The 18,902-nt window shown below is 39.8% G+C and overlaps 1 protein-coding gene across 1 annotated transcript; it reads left to right on the forward strand.

Annotated features, from left to right (window-relative positions):
- Positions 1-851: 851 nt before the first annotated feature.
- Positions 852-16,664, forward strand: bmp16 (bone morphogenetic protein 16). The gene is made up of 3 exons (XM_007235628.4): positions 852-1,462; positions 13,098-13,429; positions 13,881-16,664. The coding sequence occupies exons 2-3, from the start codon at positions 13,105-13,107 to the stop codon at positions 14,846-14,848; spliced, it is 1,293 nt and encodes a 430-aa protein (XP_007235690.3). The 5' UTR covers positions 852-1,462; positions 13,098-13,104; the 3' UTR covers positions 14,849-16,664.
- Positions 16,665-18,902: the final 2,238 nt, after the last annotated feature.

Below are 18,902 nucleotides of genomic sequence, written 5' to 3' on the forward strand. Positions count from 1 at the left end.
ACTACTAGGGGAGACTGACTGTCATATACAAAGTCTCTTCAGATTATCACACCAGCAGTTGGGGCAGTGTGACATTCCAAGGCAAAGGTGCTCAGCACAAGACCTGACCATTGTCCCTAAAGACAATCTGGTTTCTTTTGATCAAAGTACTGTTTTTTTTTTGTTTGTTGGAGACACCACTGACAGCATCTTAAATAGTGTGAAATTCGTTACAAAATACCATTAATTGATAAGCCTCCTCTTAAAGTTGCATTTCTAGCAGCTAACGATCTTTTACCAAGAGTTGTACCACCCGAAACTAATCACTGAGAGTCTTTTTATTGTGTATCTTTAGGGAAGACCCAGTGTCTAAGCAAATCACACCTGTAATCATTTATATATCTGCCTTTGTGTCAATGAGCATGTTTAAATTGATAATCAAATTTAAAAATAATATAAATATAAATATAAATATAAAAATAAATTCAATAGTGTTATTAATATCATGTTTTGTCATGTTCTGCTCCTTGTGAATGAGTGAGCCGTATTATCTTTCCTGGGTTTTTTTTCCTGAGTCTGACAATAGTAACAACTAACACAGAGACTGGAGTCGAGTCGCAAAGTAGCAATCTGACGTGCTGCATATCCCACTCAGTCCTGACCTTATCTCTGAGTGTGTGTGCGTGTGTGTGTGTGTGTGTTGTGTGTGTTTATGTGTCCAAGGGTGAAGGGGAGGGGAGGGGGTGCTCTCTCAGTGACATCACTATCAGGGAGGATCCGAATGGACAGGAAAGTCAATTAGAGTTTAACTGAGTTTACCAGCTGGACAGGGAGAGAGAGAGAGAGAGAGAGAGAGAGAGAGAGAGAGAGAGAGAGAGAGAGAGAGAGAGAGAGAGAGAGGAAAAAGGGGAGGAGAGTGAAAAAGAGAAGGAGAGAGGGAGAGAGAGAACTTCCCAACTTCTGAACTTCCACCACAGATCTTACCTCGTCTACTGGGCTCACCCACGCTGCCTCATTGGTTGAATGGTGCCTGAGGGACAGTGGCAGGAGAGCCAGCAGCAGTGGCAGCAGAGCCAGCAGCAGTGGCTGTGACAGGGTGGGTGGTTGAGGTGAGCGAGTTGAGCAGAGGTCCCGGGGCCAGAGGAAAGCCGGTGGATATTTTTTAAGCCAGCACTTATCTGAAGCTGACAGCAGGATGAGAGTGTGAGCCGAGGGTCGCTCGTCCCTCCCTCGCTCCATCCTTCACTCCCTCGCTCGGCCACGCAGCATGGAGTCAAGCCCACCGCTGCCCGACGACCACAAACACGGAGAGAGATAGAGGGAGGCTGAGAGAGTAAGAGACAGAGAGACAGAGAAAGAGAGAGAGAGAAGGGAGTGAAAGGGAGGAAACCGGCTTCACAGGACAGCGGCAGAGACGAGGGTCCGTAACGCTGGAGCTCAAGGACAAACCATGGACTCTGCACACCTCCCACTACACCTGGACGTAAGTACCGTGCACACACACAAACACACACACAAAAACACCAGCACATTTGCATATTTTCGGCGTCATGGGAATGTCTCTAATCTACGAAACAGAAACTTTTCAAGAGAAGAAAACACCCTTTTTAAACTTTAATTTTGAGCATTTCTATTGGTCCATTTATCAAATAAAATTTGGTTAGGATTTAAAAGACAAGTATTAGATTTAATTCTAAGTATAATGTGTGTGTGTGTGTGTGTGTAGAATACTGAATATGGAAGGAAAATTGAAAATTCAATGTAAAAATATTTTACTCCAAGACATTTTGTAGCATTTCAACTGGTCCATTCATTGTAAAATTTGGATATAGTGTACAAAACAAATATACTATTCAGTTATGCTCCACATAAATCTGTATGCTGGACAAAACCCTCATATTTTGAAAATGGAAACTTAAAAAAAAAATGTACGCTTCCATTGACTTCCAATGAAATTTTACTTGTTATGAAGTTGCTAAAAAAAATTGTCTGAAAGGATGATTAAACTGCTAGATTCACATTATATGGAAAAGTTAAAATGGGAAAAAAAAATGAAATACAAGTTTATACAACTACATTCATTAAACAAATATGGAATTAAATCAGCAATTACATGCGCACATTGGGACTCATTTATTATGCAGCTTTAGGCTTAATTTGTTGTGTGTGAAATTGGCACTAAATGTTCTGAAATGACTTAACACTATCTCACCTCTATCGCTGCTGATAATGCTGTGCCATTTTAACGACAGTCATAAAACATCAGCACTGTCTAACGTGACCATAACTCTTTATTATCGCAACGATTATCACACTTCAGCTTAATCTGTTCCATCTTGATTAGAAATATAAATTCTGTAGACATGCAGGTTCACTGGTCATAACAGATATAGTAAATACAAAGGTTATATTTTGTCACAGTCATTCAAACTTTTAGTTTTTAGAGGAGGTCAGTGTAAACACATTTAGTTCCAAGTCATTTGGGGGGTTTTCTATTGGTCCATGATTATGAGCTTAGGACACAATGCAAAGAACAACACGTTTTGTCAAATATTGATGCAAAAATTGAGAAAAATCTAAGTTTTTGTCCAAAAGCGACAATCTTTATCTTGGTCCACCACACAACATGTTTAAAAATAAAGTAGGTTAAAGGGTTCTTGGAGTGATGCCATAGAAGAACCACTTTTGAATACATAAATCTATCTATTTGCTAATCCTCTGATTCAACCTTAAAAAAGTTCTTTACACTCAAATCTCCTTGTCATAGAACCTTCTTCTTTATAGAACTAAAAATACTCTCAATGGGCATCAGTGTTCATACTATATATCTATACTCTATCTATCTATCTATCTATCTATCTATCTATCTATCTATCTATCTATCTATCTATCTATCTATCTATCTATCTATCAGTATGATGTACCACTCATCCAGCAGTGCAGTCAATTTATAACTATGTATATAGTGCAGATAATTTACAATTCAAAAGTGGAATCACAATAATATGATGTTCTACAGTTCTACAGTCATTACAATTGCACCCACTGCTGACACAGATATGCCAATTGAATAGTACCATCTGCCAGCCATGGGCAAGCTAGAGGGGTATAAAGCCTCCAGCACTAAGATGTGGAATACTTTGTTTTGGGATGAGCTGAGGAGTTGAGGAACTTTTGAGGTTCTTGAGGCTGAATGCAATCAAATCCTCACAGCAGTTCTCCAACTGCAGCAGGATAAACTCGTTTTAAAGCCCATAATTTTGGAAGACAATGAGCAGATGTTGCGATACGTTGAATTTTTGAATTCTTATACTGTTTTTATTTTTTCTTCTATGCCTATTAATCTTAAAAGTAATTGTATTAATATATTTGCTAATACATGAGACAGTGCTTTACTAAACTTTACTAAACAAATTTGTTCTAAACCCTTGTTTCAACAGCATACTGTAAGCTCAGATTGTATTTAAAAGCCCTGATTATACAGATATTGATCACTTCCAGTGTTTACACAGCATCAGGTTACAGCCCATGTGTCCAGAAATCTCACACTTGCTGTCCGAAACTAAACTCCATTTGAACACACATTTGGAGTTGGAGCACAGAGGCATGGAGCTATAGGACACTGACCTTTCCTGGTCAGTTTTCTGTGAGCCTCTTCCCTTTTCCCCCCACATGCCTTTTAATTGTCATGATTTCCTCACTGTCCACCCGGGGCTGGAGGGGCGGGCAGCGCCGGGCAGAGACGAATGGCTGGGAGGGACGCTTGTTTGCTTTCCAGAGATGAAAGCACAGAGGAATAGAGAAGGCTTGGACTGGGGACAGAATATATGTGTAGAAATGCACAATGACTGCATGAGCTTTTCAGTAATTAACAGTATCACACTCTGAATAGAACACAAATACAAACATAGAGCTCTATAGCTCACTTTAATATAGTGTATATACTACTAAAATATACACTGTAAAAAGTGAAGCATGGAGCTGTTCATTCAAGCTAATAAATATGATTGAACACATAGTACAATTATTGACTTTATTGTGAAACTCAACCTTTTTGAATTTTGATGTGTCAATTTTGATTCAGACTAAATTAATTACAATTCTGAAGGAAATAAACCAAATGTTTTGGTTCCACTGAAATCATACTCGAAGAAAAGAGATAAGGATGTAATATTTTTAATTTGAATCAAACATGAATTGCGCATGCGCACTGTGGAGCACGGGAGAAGTTGTAGAGAAGTGCTTCAGAGCACTGAGGGAGAGAGGGAGAAAGTGCCTGAACGCGCTCGCGAGAGAGAGAATGAGAGAGGGAGAAAGTGCCTGAACGCGCTCGCGAGATAGCAACGCATGCTTATGGTATTGTGGCGTCGGGACTGGAGGGGGGGCGGAAGGAATTATGGGAGCTCACCCTGTTGGGGGAAGTGGGTGTTTTTCTGCGTGTTTATGTTACTGTTTATCCCAGAGTTTCATGTCATGTTTTATTATCACTGTTCTAGTATTATTCATGTAGTTATCAGTTATGTGGTTGTTTTGTGCCTCACCCTTTGTGTGTTTTCTGTGTGTGGGAGTGGGGTTAGCTGCGTTGGAGCTGTAGTTAGTTTTACTTTCAAAAGTGGAATCCCATGTAAATCCAGCTCTTAGTGTTCTCCTCAGAGCAAAATAAAAAGAGCAAGAGAGCACTGAAACGAATCTCGCTGGTAATCCGTCCTCTTCCACGCCACAGTAACTTCTGGAACTTCTGAATATGCTGCCATGTTTTTTTTTTTTAAGTTCGGTTCAATTTAAATGTATTAGTTTGGTTCCGAAACTGAAATGTAAAGAATTTAACTTGGATCAAGGTGAATAATTAATATTGGGTCGAGTGAAGTAATATGGTTTATGTCAAAATAAAATAATCAGGTTGTAACAATTGACTTTATTTAGATTGAGTGAAGTCAAATAGTTTAGATGCAACAAATGGACATCAATTTTTTTAATTTGAGCAGGGCTACACTTTTTACAGTGTAGCTGTATTATATAACAACAACTACACTGAACTAGTATGTATCCCCTGACTTTTGGCATGTCCCATGGAAGCTAAAAAAAAAAGGTACACTGACCTTTGGGATATGTGTGTGGGGTCTCCTGCATTGAATGTGCATGTGATTGATTTCTGCTAGAGTCCTTCGTACTTGTTTCTCCAGCTCTCATGGACAATATTAGCCAGACACTGCCAGTCCCCATTATTACTAGTGACGAGACATAATGTCAGATATATTATACCACAGTTAGTTCTGACCCTGCAATGTAATTGGTTAAGAGGTGTTCTATGAGTGCCATTATCAGCTGGTAAGCTCTCCATGTATTACTCCGCCACATACAGGTAACCTAGCAACGATGCAACGCTTACAAGCCAAACAGCGCAGCTACAAACAGAGCAGCAATGGAACTAACGCTGAGTTTTTGTAACCAAACAGATCATATATTCTTGTCCTCTTTAACTCAACATTTTTCAATAAACAGTGATAATGGAACTGTGGTATAATCAACATAATACACTCGAGGTTCGTTATAGCACCCCCTCTTGTGTATTATTGCTTATTTGCGATATATATCGAATTGTTTTAGTTTGCTACACATTATCACTATTCCACGTGGTGGTAATGCTAATCAAATGAATAGGTTAACCTTGCAGTAAAGTATATTGTCTAAATTTAGTGAAACTGACGCCAAAAAAAAATCCCTAATTCCTGGTTTTTGCTTATTTAGGAGTATTTTATCCTTTTTAGTAACAGAGATGTAACACTGTGGATGGAGGAATGTTAAATTCCTCCCACACAATTTCAGAAATGCAACATTCTGTTCATCTACACTATCTACTATCAGACCTCCAATTTCGACTCCAACCAAAATTCACTTGGTCTTACCATGAGCACACTGACCTGTATACAACCAACCTCACTCACAAGATAAGACCTCACAATGTATACATGTGTGGCTAGCCCTTACCCATGCTGAGTAAAGTGCCCACAAAACTGTTAGAGCCCTGATACCTGATTTTATTTGTCTGTCTGTGCATGTGTGTGAGTAGAATAATAAGTATTTAAAGCTGCAGGTACTATTATTATTATTATTATTTTTTTTTTTGGTTTGTTTGTTCAAATTGAAAGCAGCAGTATTTAAGAACTTAGGAGCGCAAAAATATTCAAATGAATATTATTAATGTCCTGGCACCACTATCCTTCCAGCTTTTTATACATTCATTCTGTAAACAGATTGGTCTGGTAGGTTTGTTGGATGTAATTGCTCTCTACATTTCGACAGAATGTCATAAATACACTCAAAACCTACGGACTGTCGCTTTAATGCCAGGTCTATATGAATAAACTGTTCGTCTGGTGACTACAAGGGTGCATAGGCTTGTTTTTGTGTGTGAGTGTGTCCACAGTGCTGTTGTTTATGCTGTAGTGTGTACAAGAGACAGGCAGACCCACACCATTATCCTGTAATCGGCCCAGCTGGAATAAATTACAGAGTAGTGCTAATAGCCTCCAATAAACCCCGCCCCCACAGCCTACCTGCAGTATTATTCTAATGATTTCATCTCCATAATTTCCCTCTATCTGCAGGTCCATCTGCAACTTTTCATAGGCCCACACAGCACCAGACAAAGGGGAAAGTGTGAGAGTGTGTGTTCTTACTTTTTCTAGGAATAATAATGTCATGTAATCCATAAGAACACAGGACTAGGGTTGACGTACAGTGTGAAGACTATCAAATGTCTATCACTTGGGGCATGTCTTGGGGCGTGTCTTCATTACATAGATACAAGTTTATAATGTATGTATATTATGTATAGTAGGCGTAAAATATTCTGTGAAGAATTTAGATGGGCTTTTATCTGGGTTTCTGTTAACTTGTGATTTATGAGGCTGGAAACTCTGATGACTTTATCCTGTGCAACAGAGGAAACTCTTGGGTTTCCTTTCCTGGGTTGGTCTTGATGAGGGCCAATTTCATCATAACATTTTTGATAGGTTTTTTATTGCACTTGTGAATGTGACTTTTTTTTTTTTAATGACTGACCTTCATTTCTCAAAGTATTTTTTTTAGATGAGTAGATATATAGATTAAAACATTCCTCAAATAGAGCTATTCACTATGTACCAACTCTACCTCTTCACAACTTTACAACTGATGCTCTCAAACACATTAAGAGACAAGAAATTCAAGCAATTACGTCTTGACAAGTTCAGCACAGCTGTTAACTGAAAGCCTGAATTCCAGGTGACTCAAAAAATTAGGTAATTACATGTTTATAATACATGACGTGTGTTGTAATTACATATAGGCACTTACTGGTATATAATATATAGTACATTATGGAATGTAATAAAATATTCCTTTATGTTAACAATACTTGGGGCATATTATCCAAATAGATGTACATATATGTTTATAACACCATCAGACTTGTGATAACATATAGCTACATGTTTTCTGATAAATAGATGACATTGTAATGACATGTCAGTTTAAAAAACACAGACATTGATAAACTGTTATTATATTGTTATTGCATGTGTATATGTACGTGCCTGCCTGCAGCACAGTGCATTTTTCACCCTGTGTTTCTGTAGCATTAGCATGTTGTTTTAAGAGAAAGTGAGAATGGGGAAGGAGAGAGAGCGAGGGAGAAATAGTCCAGGGAATGAAAGAAGGGAAGAACAACAGGAAGAGAGAGAGGAGGGACAGGGGGACAGAGCGTAACATGAAGACAGTGGCTGAGGATAAATGATCACGGCCCCTAAAGACCCCCGATCCTGCAAAACATACAGACCTGAGCACTGCAGCCTGGCAAGATGCTGAAATAATCAACCAAACACAAACACATAATCAATACATCTTTAGGAGGAGTAAATGACTAAAAAAAATGTAATGAGTTTGTGCCAGTGGATTAATTTATGTGGAATAATAAATTACAGGCCTATAATGTCAGGGCCAGTAGTATAAATCTCTTTTTGGAGTGTGTTATCACATTGAACTCGACTTAGATAATATGCCTATACGGGGTCTGTATGGGTTGTCTAACTGGGACCCAGAAGGTTTTGTCCATGGGTTACATAGTTAAATCGAAAATAAATGTCAGTAATGGACCAGGAGTAGTTAAAGATGGGTCCCATCTGGGTTGTACTGTACATTTCACATGAGGCCTAAATGGGACCCATGTAATATTATGGTTGGCTTTAATAATGGAGCCCATCAAGGAAGTCCAACATGTACAAACCGAATCAGAGCTTATGCCCACCTGAAGCCCGCCTAAATCCTGCCTGAAACATAAGAGTGTTGGCTGGTTTGGTTGATTATTTTCTGAATGAATTATAGAAAGGAGTCCCTTTAGGGTTCAGTTGTAGGGTTTGTAAAAACTGATACTTATTGCATGCTCGCATTAATGCAGTTCTAGAAGAACTGAAGGCCTACACACCTTCATGCAGCAGAATTACAGTAACAGATTCTCCTTAGGTTCCTTTAATTTCAGTTTTTAAATAAGGATTAAAGCTTATATCTTAGCTTATAGCTAAACCCCCTGATTTTAGTTGACTTCACCTTTAAAAAAATGGGAGTGGTAGTTTGGAAGGGGCACTGGGTAATGTATAGGTTTAGGGGCGGGGCAGGAAAGAGAGCTGATTGGGTTGAGCTGCAGCGTGCCTCTAAAAAAGGGGGGTATAGGTGGTTGTAGTCAGCAGGGGGACAGTATTACAGATTGACTGATTTGCATATTGTGTCCGCATGCCAAAGTACACAGACAAATCAAATGAAACTGTGAGGGCACTGCAGAGGGGGAAAGACCAAAATATATATTTTTAGGTTAATATTTAAGGTTAGGAGCGGTTTATATAACTTTTGAGCAGCACTGGTATGGGTTATTACTTCAAAGGCCCACATTTCAGCTAATAATGAAAAACAAATATCTATGGTTTAGGGTTTATTGTCTCTTTAGTCTACAGTTACAGCATAATCTTTTGCACTTATACTGCTGCATAACATTTATGCGAGTAAAGGGAAGTTGGATTTCAGCACAAAAGCTCTTCTTTTTTGTTATTAGTTCTTTTGCAGAAATCATTGTGAATTGATTATTGTAAAGTTCCTCAGGGTTCAGTTGTAGAGTTTGTGAAATTGATGCTAATTGTGGCCTTTAAGTAGCTTTAAGAGAGAACATCTGGTTTAAGGGGTTAACTAAAGCATTTTTTTTTGCTATCTGACAGGGTAAAAACAGTCCTTGTGTGTGAGTGTGTGTGTGTGTGTGTTACTGGCAACAACAGTGCCCTTTTGAACAATGATATATCCATTTCAGTCAGAGGAAAATGGTAACAGGAAGGCGAGAGATAAGGCGAAAAAGAGAAAGAATGGGGAACAGAGTGCGAGAGCGAAAACAGCAAATCCTTCACGCTCAGCGCTCCCCAATCTAAGGCCGGCGGGTCACATGACCGTAGCAATGGCACGAGCCTAGCTCCCCCGCGTCTGCTGGGGTCATTCCGCCTTCTGTTCCAGGGTCAGCCTGAAATCTAATAAACGCTTTCTTCCGCCCCCCCTCCTTCCTACCCCTGATTACTCTTCTCCCCTCGGAGGAAACAACGACATGGGGAGAACCCAATCACGGCATGACACTGTGACACTCGCCAAGCACAAACACACACAGCGGTGCTAACGAGGTGAAAGCAGATGCAGCTGCCAAATTGAGCTTGGCGCCTTGGGTTTCAGTTAGGTGAAGACGATCCGCTCGGGCGGTCAGACCTGCGGAAGCCCACCTCAGCAAAGTTCTGCAGTTTCTGGCCAACTACGCCACGAGTAGGGGTCACTTAATCTATTTTACTGCAGGATGCTGTAGGCGTGGCGGATCGTCTGGTCCTGATTGTCCACTAGACGACTGTCACAAGTTTGCTGAAGGAAGCGAAGCAAAGGAGACACTCAGAAAACAGGGGTGGGGGTGGGGGGGTGTCTTTCTTAAAGAACTGTGTTGTGAGGAGTCAAATAACTGAATACATAAAGCCTAGTTTACACTGGATTTATAGTATATTTAGAAGGTAGGAGTAGGCCCCAACAGTTTATCTTCTATCAGTATTAGGCTGGACAGGTGGCCAATCATTGACTTGGAAAAGGGTAAAAAGTAGCTTTGATTGGATTTGTGGAGAACGATGTGTGTGATCAGATTAGCAGAGTGTGGATAATGGCTCCTGCAGGTCTGACTATAACAGCTAACTAAAAGGAGACAGCCAGAAGGTAACATAGACAAGAGGGCACCCTAAAACACTGGCATTCATCCACAAATCTGAGTAATTAGCAGCAGACTAATAAGCATGTAGTGGAAGAGCAGCACCAGCATTATTAAAATAACAGTAAGCTTCCTGCCCATGTAAAGGCCAATAGCGTAGCCCACTGTCCCACTGTTCTGAGTACTCGCCATTGTCTCAAATAGCAGTCAATTTCTAATTGATTTGTTTAGAACATTTTACTGATGTAACTGATGTTATCACAAAGTGGCTTAAAAAAGCTCTTTTGAATATGGTAATAGGAAGAAACCCAAGCAACACATTAAATACAAACTTCCCCAGTAAGCATGTGACAGGTGACAGTGGCAAGGAAAATCTCCAAACATGAAGGAAGTGATTATTGGTCAATACTCTTTAGAAAGTACAGATAAAATGTGACTATCAAATAAATGTTCAGTCATATAAGCCTGTTGTTACAACCTTTAGAGTCCAAGAAAGAAACAGTGCATTAGCCACATGATGAACAGATCTAAGGCAGGTAGTTGGAGACCACAATGTTCAGTAACACTTTTCTTCGGTGGTCCATTAGTCAAACTACAAGAAGAGAACCAGAAGGTAACATAGACATAAGCAAACCCTAAAACACTGGCATTTACACACTCCACTGTCAACAAACGTAAGATATCGTGTGCAGTGGGTGGCATGACAAAACCAACATCTCAGTTTATATTAATTACCCATGTACATGAACTCCTAGATCTGCAATCTTTATCTAAGGGCAATGTCAATTTACAGTTTTGAGTGGAGACGTAAGGTTTCAGAAAATGGTCCGAACTTTTTCTAATAGGTTATTTCTAACAGGAGATCACTCTGCCATGATAACATGAGAGGTTTATAGATATAAAAGTGGAATCCATGCATTAATGCCAAGGCAAATACTGCTTATTGAAAAAAAAATCTCCAACCGGAAAATCCTATTTAATCAGCCCTCCACCTCAGACCATAAGTGTACTAAAGCGCTCAACACTGAGTAAGATCAGAGAACACCCCTCTGTGCTTTGTCCAATCTCTGTTTAATAGAGCGAATGATGTCTCAAACACACCTTTTACTTTCTGTCTATCAGCACAACCGGCTCGCTTCATTCCAACACGTACCAAGATAACATCTATGGATAACATCTGGGAGTTCCAGCGGGCGTTATCTTGATCTCACTTATCTTGGTGAGTGGGATCAAGATAACACCACATATGTACACCTTTCCATTACACAATAGGTGACGAAGGACTGCGGTAACAGTATTGGAAATCAATGTTGGGTAACATTTGGAGCAACGTTGTGAGAATTTGATTGTATTCAGCAACAAATAGTGGTAGTGAGGTTGGGATTTTGAATGATTAACATGTACAGCTGTATCATTTACTGTATATATACTGTAGCCACTATAAAAAACTGCCAGGGATGCCTACAATGGATGTCTGTACCTACAAAAATGGTATCACCATTACTATGATAAATATACATTGGTTTTAAACTACTGTCCAGCCTGATGACCACCCCATCTCATCCCCAATTAATCCTATTTAAAAGTATTAAAAGGAGCATCATCATTCCAGAAATTACAGTTCCACTGCTCTACGACTTAACAACTCTGCTGGTGGATTTATACCCCTCTTGCCCATGCCTGGCTTTAGATATGGCGCCCATAGTTTCATGTGTCCTGTTAAATAATTCACAGAATTCTACTCTATTGGCAATACTTCTGAATAGGGATTAAGCCTAGTCTTGGACTACACAGCATTCGTAACAGAGGATTTTCCATCAAAAGCAATATAAATATACTCTATGTCTAGGCTTAATCCCTTTCCTGGAAAGCAACCCATAGTGTATGTATGTAAATTCAAGTCCAAACTTTAAGCGGATCCCTCTAAACATGATCCCAAAAAGGAATTTCCCCCAGAATTAAGATCTGCACAGCGCAGCTCATTACCCTGATGATCGACGCTGCAGGTTATTCTCATTTGTCATTTAAATCATCAACAGAGACTCAGGCTTAATGAATTGGTCTAACAGAACTCACAGAGCCCTAAATCATCCCATACAGCCGTATCCTCCACTGCGCTACTCCTTTCCCTCACGCTGCTGTTTCTGCAGTTACTGTCACCTACAGCAAACACCAGTAAATTAGCAACAAAAACAAAGCACAATAGCCTTTTACAGCATGAAGCACTAAGACAAATATAGCAAATGAAGCTGTAAATCTATTAATATAGTGCAAAAGCGCCAGCTGGAATATGATAATGGATAATGGTCTTTTGACACCTCTACCTTAATTAATTAAATTCATTTGAAACAATTTCAGTTTCTGAAGACATAATACATCTGAATATATGGCCTTCTTTTTTCTGCGATGTGAAGAAAATGGGCATAATAAAATAATGCTGAAATAATTACATATGTCACATGCTTTGTCTTTGTGCATGTACATCATGGTGTATTGCATACAATAATATTTGTGGGTGTATTTCACTCATTTTCAAATGGTGCGCAATAAGGCTACAAGTGCTGCTTCTGACCTGCTTCTGTAGAGAAAGTGTTAGATTAAAGTCTATTCAATTATAAAGCTACAGTATGTGTGTGTGGATGTGCATTTTCTACAAGCGCATTAAATTCTTTGCTAAAATGCCATTGATTGTATTATATAGCATGAATTGTAGCTCATGACGCACAGTTCCTTACAGATTCTTTCCAAACTACACTTTTAATTACAAAAACATACAAAAATACAAACGATCACTGTATTTTTTACTTGCTTATTTACAGTAAAATTTCTTAAATGATGTGTGTTCTCTTTCTTTCACTTTTCTTAGGTCCACAATGTTCCCTGCTAGCCTTATGGTTCTAATGACCCTGCTGCTACCTCAAGTTTTGTCGGGTCGCCAGGGGGGTTCCAGTCACTCTGATGGGAACCTGCTCACCTCTTTGGATCCCAGCTTGGCACAGACCATCCAGAACCTCCTGCTGACCCGACTGGGCCTACAGTCCCATCCTAACCCTCGACCAGGGGCACTGGTGCCCCAGTATCTCTTGGACCTCTACCGCTTCCACACAGAACAGTACCATCTAATAGAAGATCCAGACTTCAGCTACCCTACCAAACATGTACAAGGAGCCAACACAGTTCGCAGCTTCCACCATGCAGGTAAGAGCTATTAAGATTTGGCCAGAGAGAGGGTTGATTGTTTTCGGCTGGCATAATAGTTTAACTCGCTACTAACATTGCTTACCACTAACAGAGCAGGGCAATGTGTTAGACCTCTGTTAAACCTCCATTACACCTCCTTTGCTGCCAAGATGTCCAATGAAAAAGCTGCTCAAGTCAATGCACCAACTGTTTGCTGTTTGAGTCTTGGCTTTGGAATAGAGATCTTGGAGCAGATTTGAAGAGTGCCCTTAGTAAATGATGTGTAATTATGATTTAGTTACACCATTATGCCATTACCCAGGTCAGCCAGACAGGGTCTGAAAGAGTTTCTGGAATCCAATGAAAAGGAACATGTTTTCTGAGCAAGTATCAAGACCACAAACTTTGCAAGTAAAAACTTTTTCTTTCTCCCATTTCTTCCCTCTTTTTCTTCCTCTCCTCTTCACAGCATCCCCAGACCTCCCTAGCCATGGAGACAAAAAAGGCAGGATCCATATGGCCTTCAACCTTTCCTCAATTCCGTCATCAGAGAACGTAGTCTCAGCGGAGCTACGGTTCTTACGTGGAGGCTTGGGTCATAGTTCCAAGCCTCACACCATCAGCCTTTACCAGTTTGGGGGCAACACTGACTCAAATTCAAGGTTGCTCTATTCAAGACAGCTGACTACAGACCCTACAGCCAGGAAGTCCTGGGAAGTCTTCCCCCTGGATGGGGAACTCTTTCAGAAGCTGCCTGATTGGTCAGGAAGCATGTCCTTTATTCTGGAGGTGACAACCAATTCAGAAAACAGCAGCCATCATCCTGTGGAGGAAGATGCGGTAGATGTGGAAGCGGAGGAGCATCTAAGGGTGCGCAGGTCTGCAGGCCAGGACGAGCGCAGCTGGACAAGACAAAGACCCCTTCTAGTCACTTACAGCCATGACGGGCGCAGTGAACCACTAGTACCCTTTGGAAGGAGGACCCCCAGGGGCAGGCGGGGAGGGAGCAGGTTAAGAAACAGCAGAAATCAAGGGTCGGAAACAGGCTGGAGTGGCGGTTGGGCAGACAGGCGAGTGAAGCGCAATGGCGGTGGGCGCTCCGCTAAGCTTAAGCGACTCTCCCGCGCCCGGTGCCGCCGCCATCCACTCTACGTGGACTTTAAAGATGTAGGATGGAACAAGTGGATTGTGGCACCAACCGGCTATGACGCCTTCTTCTGCCTGGGCGAGTGCCGCTTCCCATTGGCTGACCACATGAACTCCTCAAGCCACGCTATGGTGCAGACACTGCTGAACTCTGTCAATGGAGCCGTGCCAAGGGCCTGCTGTGTGCCCACAGCTCTCAGCCCCATCGCACTGCTTTATCTTGACCAGGACGAACATGTGGTGTTAAAAAACTATCAGGACATGGTGGTGGAAGGCTGTGGCTGCCGATAGCAAGGGGTAGCAAGAGGAAAGAATGGCCAGTCAAGGTGGAAGGATCAAGAACTTTAAGCTCTTACAAGAAAGAACCTCTAAGGACTCCAGGGATCCTCTGGATGCTTTGATTTACCGTCTCTTGATATACAGTATGTCACATATGTGTCAACCTCTTTCACACATGCATGGTAACCCAGGACATTTCCGGACATTACCCAAAGAATCTATATGGTATGGTGTGATTGGGTACAGGTAATGTCTGATTAAGCCTATTTGTGAATAGAGCAGGTAAATTTCCACAGTGGGTCATGCCATGCCTCTTGCATGGGCAGATCTGGACATTATAATCTCTGGAAATTGAGGAAGATCTCAGGCTGTACACTGCCTGTGTAAAAGGGCTGATCCGGACATTTGTGTGATGTATGCTATGTGCAAATGTCTGTATCAATTGTACTGGACGTTGTACTCAGACTATATCCTGCCAGCACCCTAATACAAAGTCAGGAAAGTGTCTGAATGATAAATCAGGTAATGTTTTGGAGAATCTGAACACAGTGGGACATTATCATCTCCAGATTATGTGGAAGATCTCTGGCTGTACACTGCATGTGTGAAAGGGCAGCACCGGATAATGTCCGGACCTCATTATCCGGAGGTCATGTGTAAAAACGGCTTATGTTGTGTACCTTGTAAAGGTTCTGCTGCCCACACATATTCCACTCACATCATTGTGTTCTGAACTGTCCTATGAAAACAGCGCAGCCATGTGTCTTGGTGCAAATGTTGTGTCAGTATCAATGTTGTGTCGTGTTTTTCCGCCCTGTCCCGCACTTTGTTCTCACATTGCCTTTGCTTCAGAAGGGAACAGCAGATCTCCTGTCGGAAAAAGGACAAGAGATGCTACGTGCATTAATGACATGCTGACTGTGAAGCAAAACGAAGCCACGTGTCACACGCATCAGTGCGTACATAGACAATATCATTATCATTATCTCTCAAATGATGACACAAAAATACTGAAAGAAGTGCAATTCCAGAAGACGAAAAAAAGGACTCTCCACAAGCACTTCCCATCAGAAATATATTTAAATCCTAATGCTATTTTTGAATAACTATTATGCTATTGTTTGAATGTATAAGTGCTATTATTTATGGTGGATCTTTTATGTTAATTTACATTGCAGTCAAAAGTTCAAAGTTGCTAAACAATTAACATCTATGGTCTTAAAATAAATCTAATTTAAGAGAACATATCTATATATATATATATGTATATCTATTTAAATAGCAAACAAGTATGATGTATTTAATCTTGACAAATATTGCAGATATGCATATCGCAAAGGTCTCACACATACAGTGAAGGTAGCTCAAAACTGGTCGCATTTATCTATGTATAAAAATGGAATCATGGTAGCTTCTCCGTGTTCTACAAAACTACAAAACAAACAAAAATGGAATACTGCCATACTAAATACCATATATCTGTTATGCCTGAAGGTATGATAAAATGTTTTACATAGAACTCAGTGTAATGTACTCTCATTACTCTCATGTTACCATTACACGCATCTGGACCAAACTATTTGTATGTATGTCTGAAAAGGGAACCACTGTATTTAAAAAAAAAAAAAAACTGAAAATCTAACTCTTTGTTCATTTTTGTTCCAGCCAATCACATCTTTAAAACTGTTCTGCCATTGTTTCTTGTTTATACTTTACCAGTGTGATGCCTTCCTTCCACAGCTGCATTTAAGCACCAGTCTATGGAAAGTCTGATGTTGTCTGAAGATGAAGTCAAATATAAAAAAATAAACAGAATACTGATCACGCACTCTAGGAATTGTCTGTGGTATATGATATCTTTCTGTTGTCTTTGACTCGTTGACAGGTGGATATTGTTTGGGTGGTGTTCAACTCTTAACCTCAAAAGTGATATTAACCAGATTTCTTTTTGAACAATATGCAAGCAGGAGCAGTCACAAGCTGGGCACATGAGTGGAGTATAGGGGTTATAGAAAGTGTTGGGTAGTATAGGGAGTGTACAGAGTATAAAGTAGCATAGTATAAGAAAAGTATAAGGTAGTATAAGGTAGTATAGGATAGTATAAAGAGTATCGGACAGTATAGGGACTTTTAGACTTTTTTAGTACAGGGAAGGATTGGATAATAAAGTAGTATTGGACAGTATAGGGAGTGTAGAGGGTATAAGGTAGCATAGTATATGGAAGTATGTGATAGTATAAGGTAGTATAGGATAGTATAAAGAGTATTGGACAGTATAGGGCGTTTTTATTAAATAGTATAGGATAGCACATGGTAGTACTGGGTAGTATAGGGAGTGTAGAAGGTATAAGGTAGCATAGTATATGAGAGTATAGGATAGTATAGAGAAGTATAGCATGTAGAGTATAAAATAGCATAGTATAGGAGAGTATATGATAATATAAGGAGAACTGGCTCATATAGGATAGTATAGGGAATATTAAATAGTGTAGGATAGCACATGGTAGTACTGGATAGTACAGGGAGTGTAGAAGGTATAAGGTAGCATAGTATAGGATAGTATAGGAAAGTATAGCATGTAGAGTATAAAATAGCATACTATAGGGGAGTATAGGATAGTATAAAAAGTATAACATAGCAAAGTATAGGGAAGTATAGGATAGTATAGGACAGTATAGCATGTAGAGAGTATAAAATAGCATAGTATAGGGGAGTATAGAATATTATAAAGAGTATTGGACAGTATAGAGAGTTTTTGATACAAGTACAGGGCCGTATTGGATAGTAGAGTAGTAAAGGACTGTATAGGGGGTGCAGAGTGTATAAGGCAACACAGTATAGGAGAGTATAAGATAATATATCAGTGAGTAGAATTTGATTGTATATGGTAGTATAGGGTATTATATGACAGTATATGTAGTGTGGAAAGTATAAGGTAGCATAGTATAGGGGAGTATGGGATAGTATATTGTAGTATATGGAGTATAGAGGGTCAGAGAGCAGCACTAATAGAGGCGTAATTCTTACTATGAAAGTCAGAAAGGTATCAACAAGATTCTAAAGCTCATATTTCATGATAAAAAAATCTCTGTGATGCTGCTTTAGATAATATTTTACATCAGCATCTAAACTCATAAAGGTGAGTTGTGAGCTAAGCTGACCATGCAAACCAGATCATTCAGTACTCTCTCTCTCTCTCTCTCTCTCTCTCTCTCATATCTATCAGCAGCATCTGTTTCTCATCTGTCAGAGGGCATCACTGTTACTTGGCTCTCCATGAGCTTATATTCATATTCACCTGTGATTCGTTCCTCAATGCATTCTTTGATTTGCAAGATTAAAATGGTTAGGAGACTAAACAATGTCCGATAAAAGTATTGGGACATCTGCTTTATTTCCTAAATAAAGGGTTTTAAAAGAGTATATATTGCTTTTGTTGGAGTAACTCTGCTAGATTTTGAATCACTATTGCGAGGATTGGATTGCATTTAGCAACCCAACTCCCCAACTCATGCCATCCAAAGGTGTTGGATGGAGCTCCATTTTTGCAGACAACACAGGTCCTGATGAGAGCCAGTTTCATCTGAACCTTTTTGATGTTCTTTGCAACTGCATTTATTCTTTAGAACATTACTTAATTAGGGTTATTCAAGAGGTGCTAGAATCTCTATATAAAACATAATTTGGTTTGTTTGACACTTTTTTGTTAACTAAATAATTCTGTATGTTTTTCTTCATAGTTTGCATGACTTTAGTATTCATGTATACTGCAAAACATTTAAAATAAAATAATGAAAAAAACACTAAATATACGTTTTTTTCTTCTTCAAACCTTTGACTGGTGCTGTATAGTGTATGTGTGTGAGAGAGAGAGATTAGTTGCTTCATTCTGGAGTGAATCCAGACACAGCGAGCCTCTGCTTTCATATCACTCTTCACTAGCTGTCGTCAGCTCAACACCGTTGGCGCTGAGTGTGCAAAAGTGCGTATGTCCCAAGATGTTTTTTTTAGCATTTCAATCAACATGCTCTTATAATAAACATGCAGACACAGCCTGAGGGCATAT

The sequence above is a fragment of the Astyanax mexicanus genome, chromosome 9, assembly GCF_023375975.1.
Source record: "Astyanax mexicanus isolate ESR-SI-001 chromosome 9, AstMex3_surface, whole genome shotgun sequence".
Classification (NCBI taxonomy): domain Eukaryota; kingdom Metazoa; phylum Chordata; class Actinopteri; order Characiformes; family Acestrorhamphidae; genus Astyanax; species Astyanax mexicanus.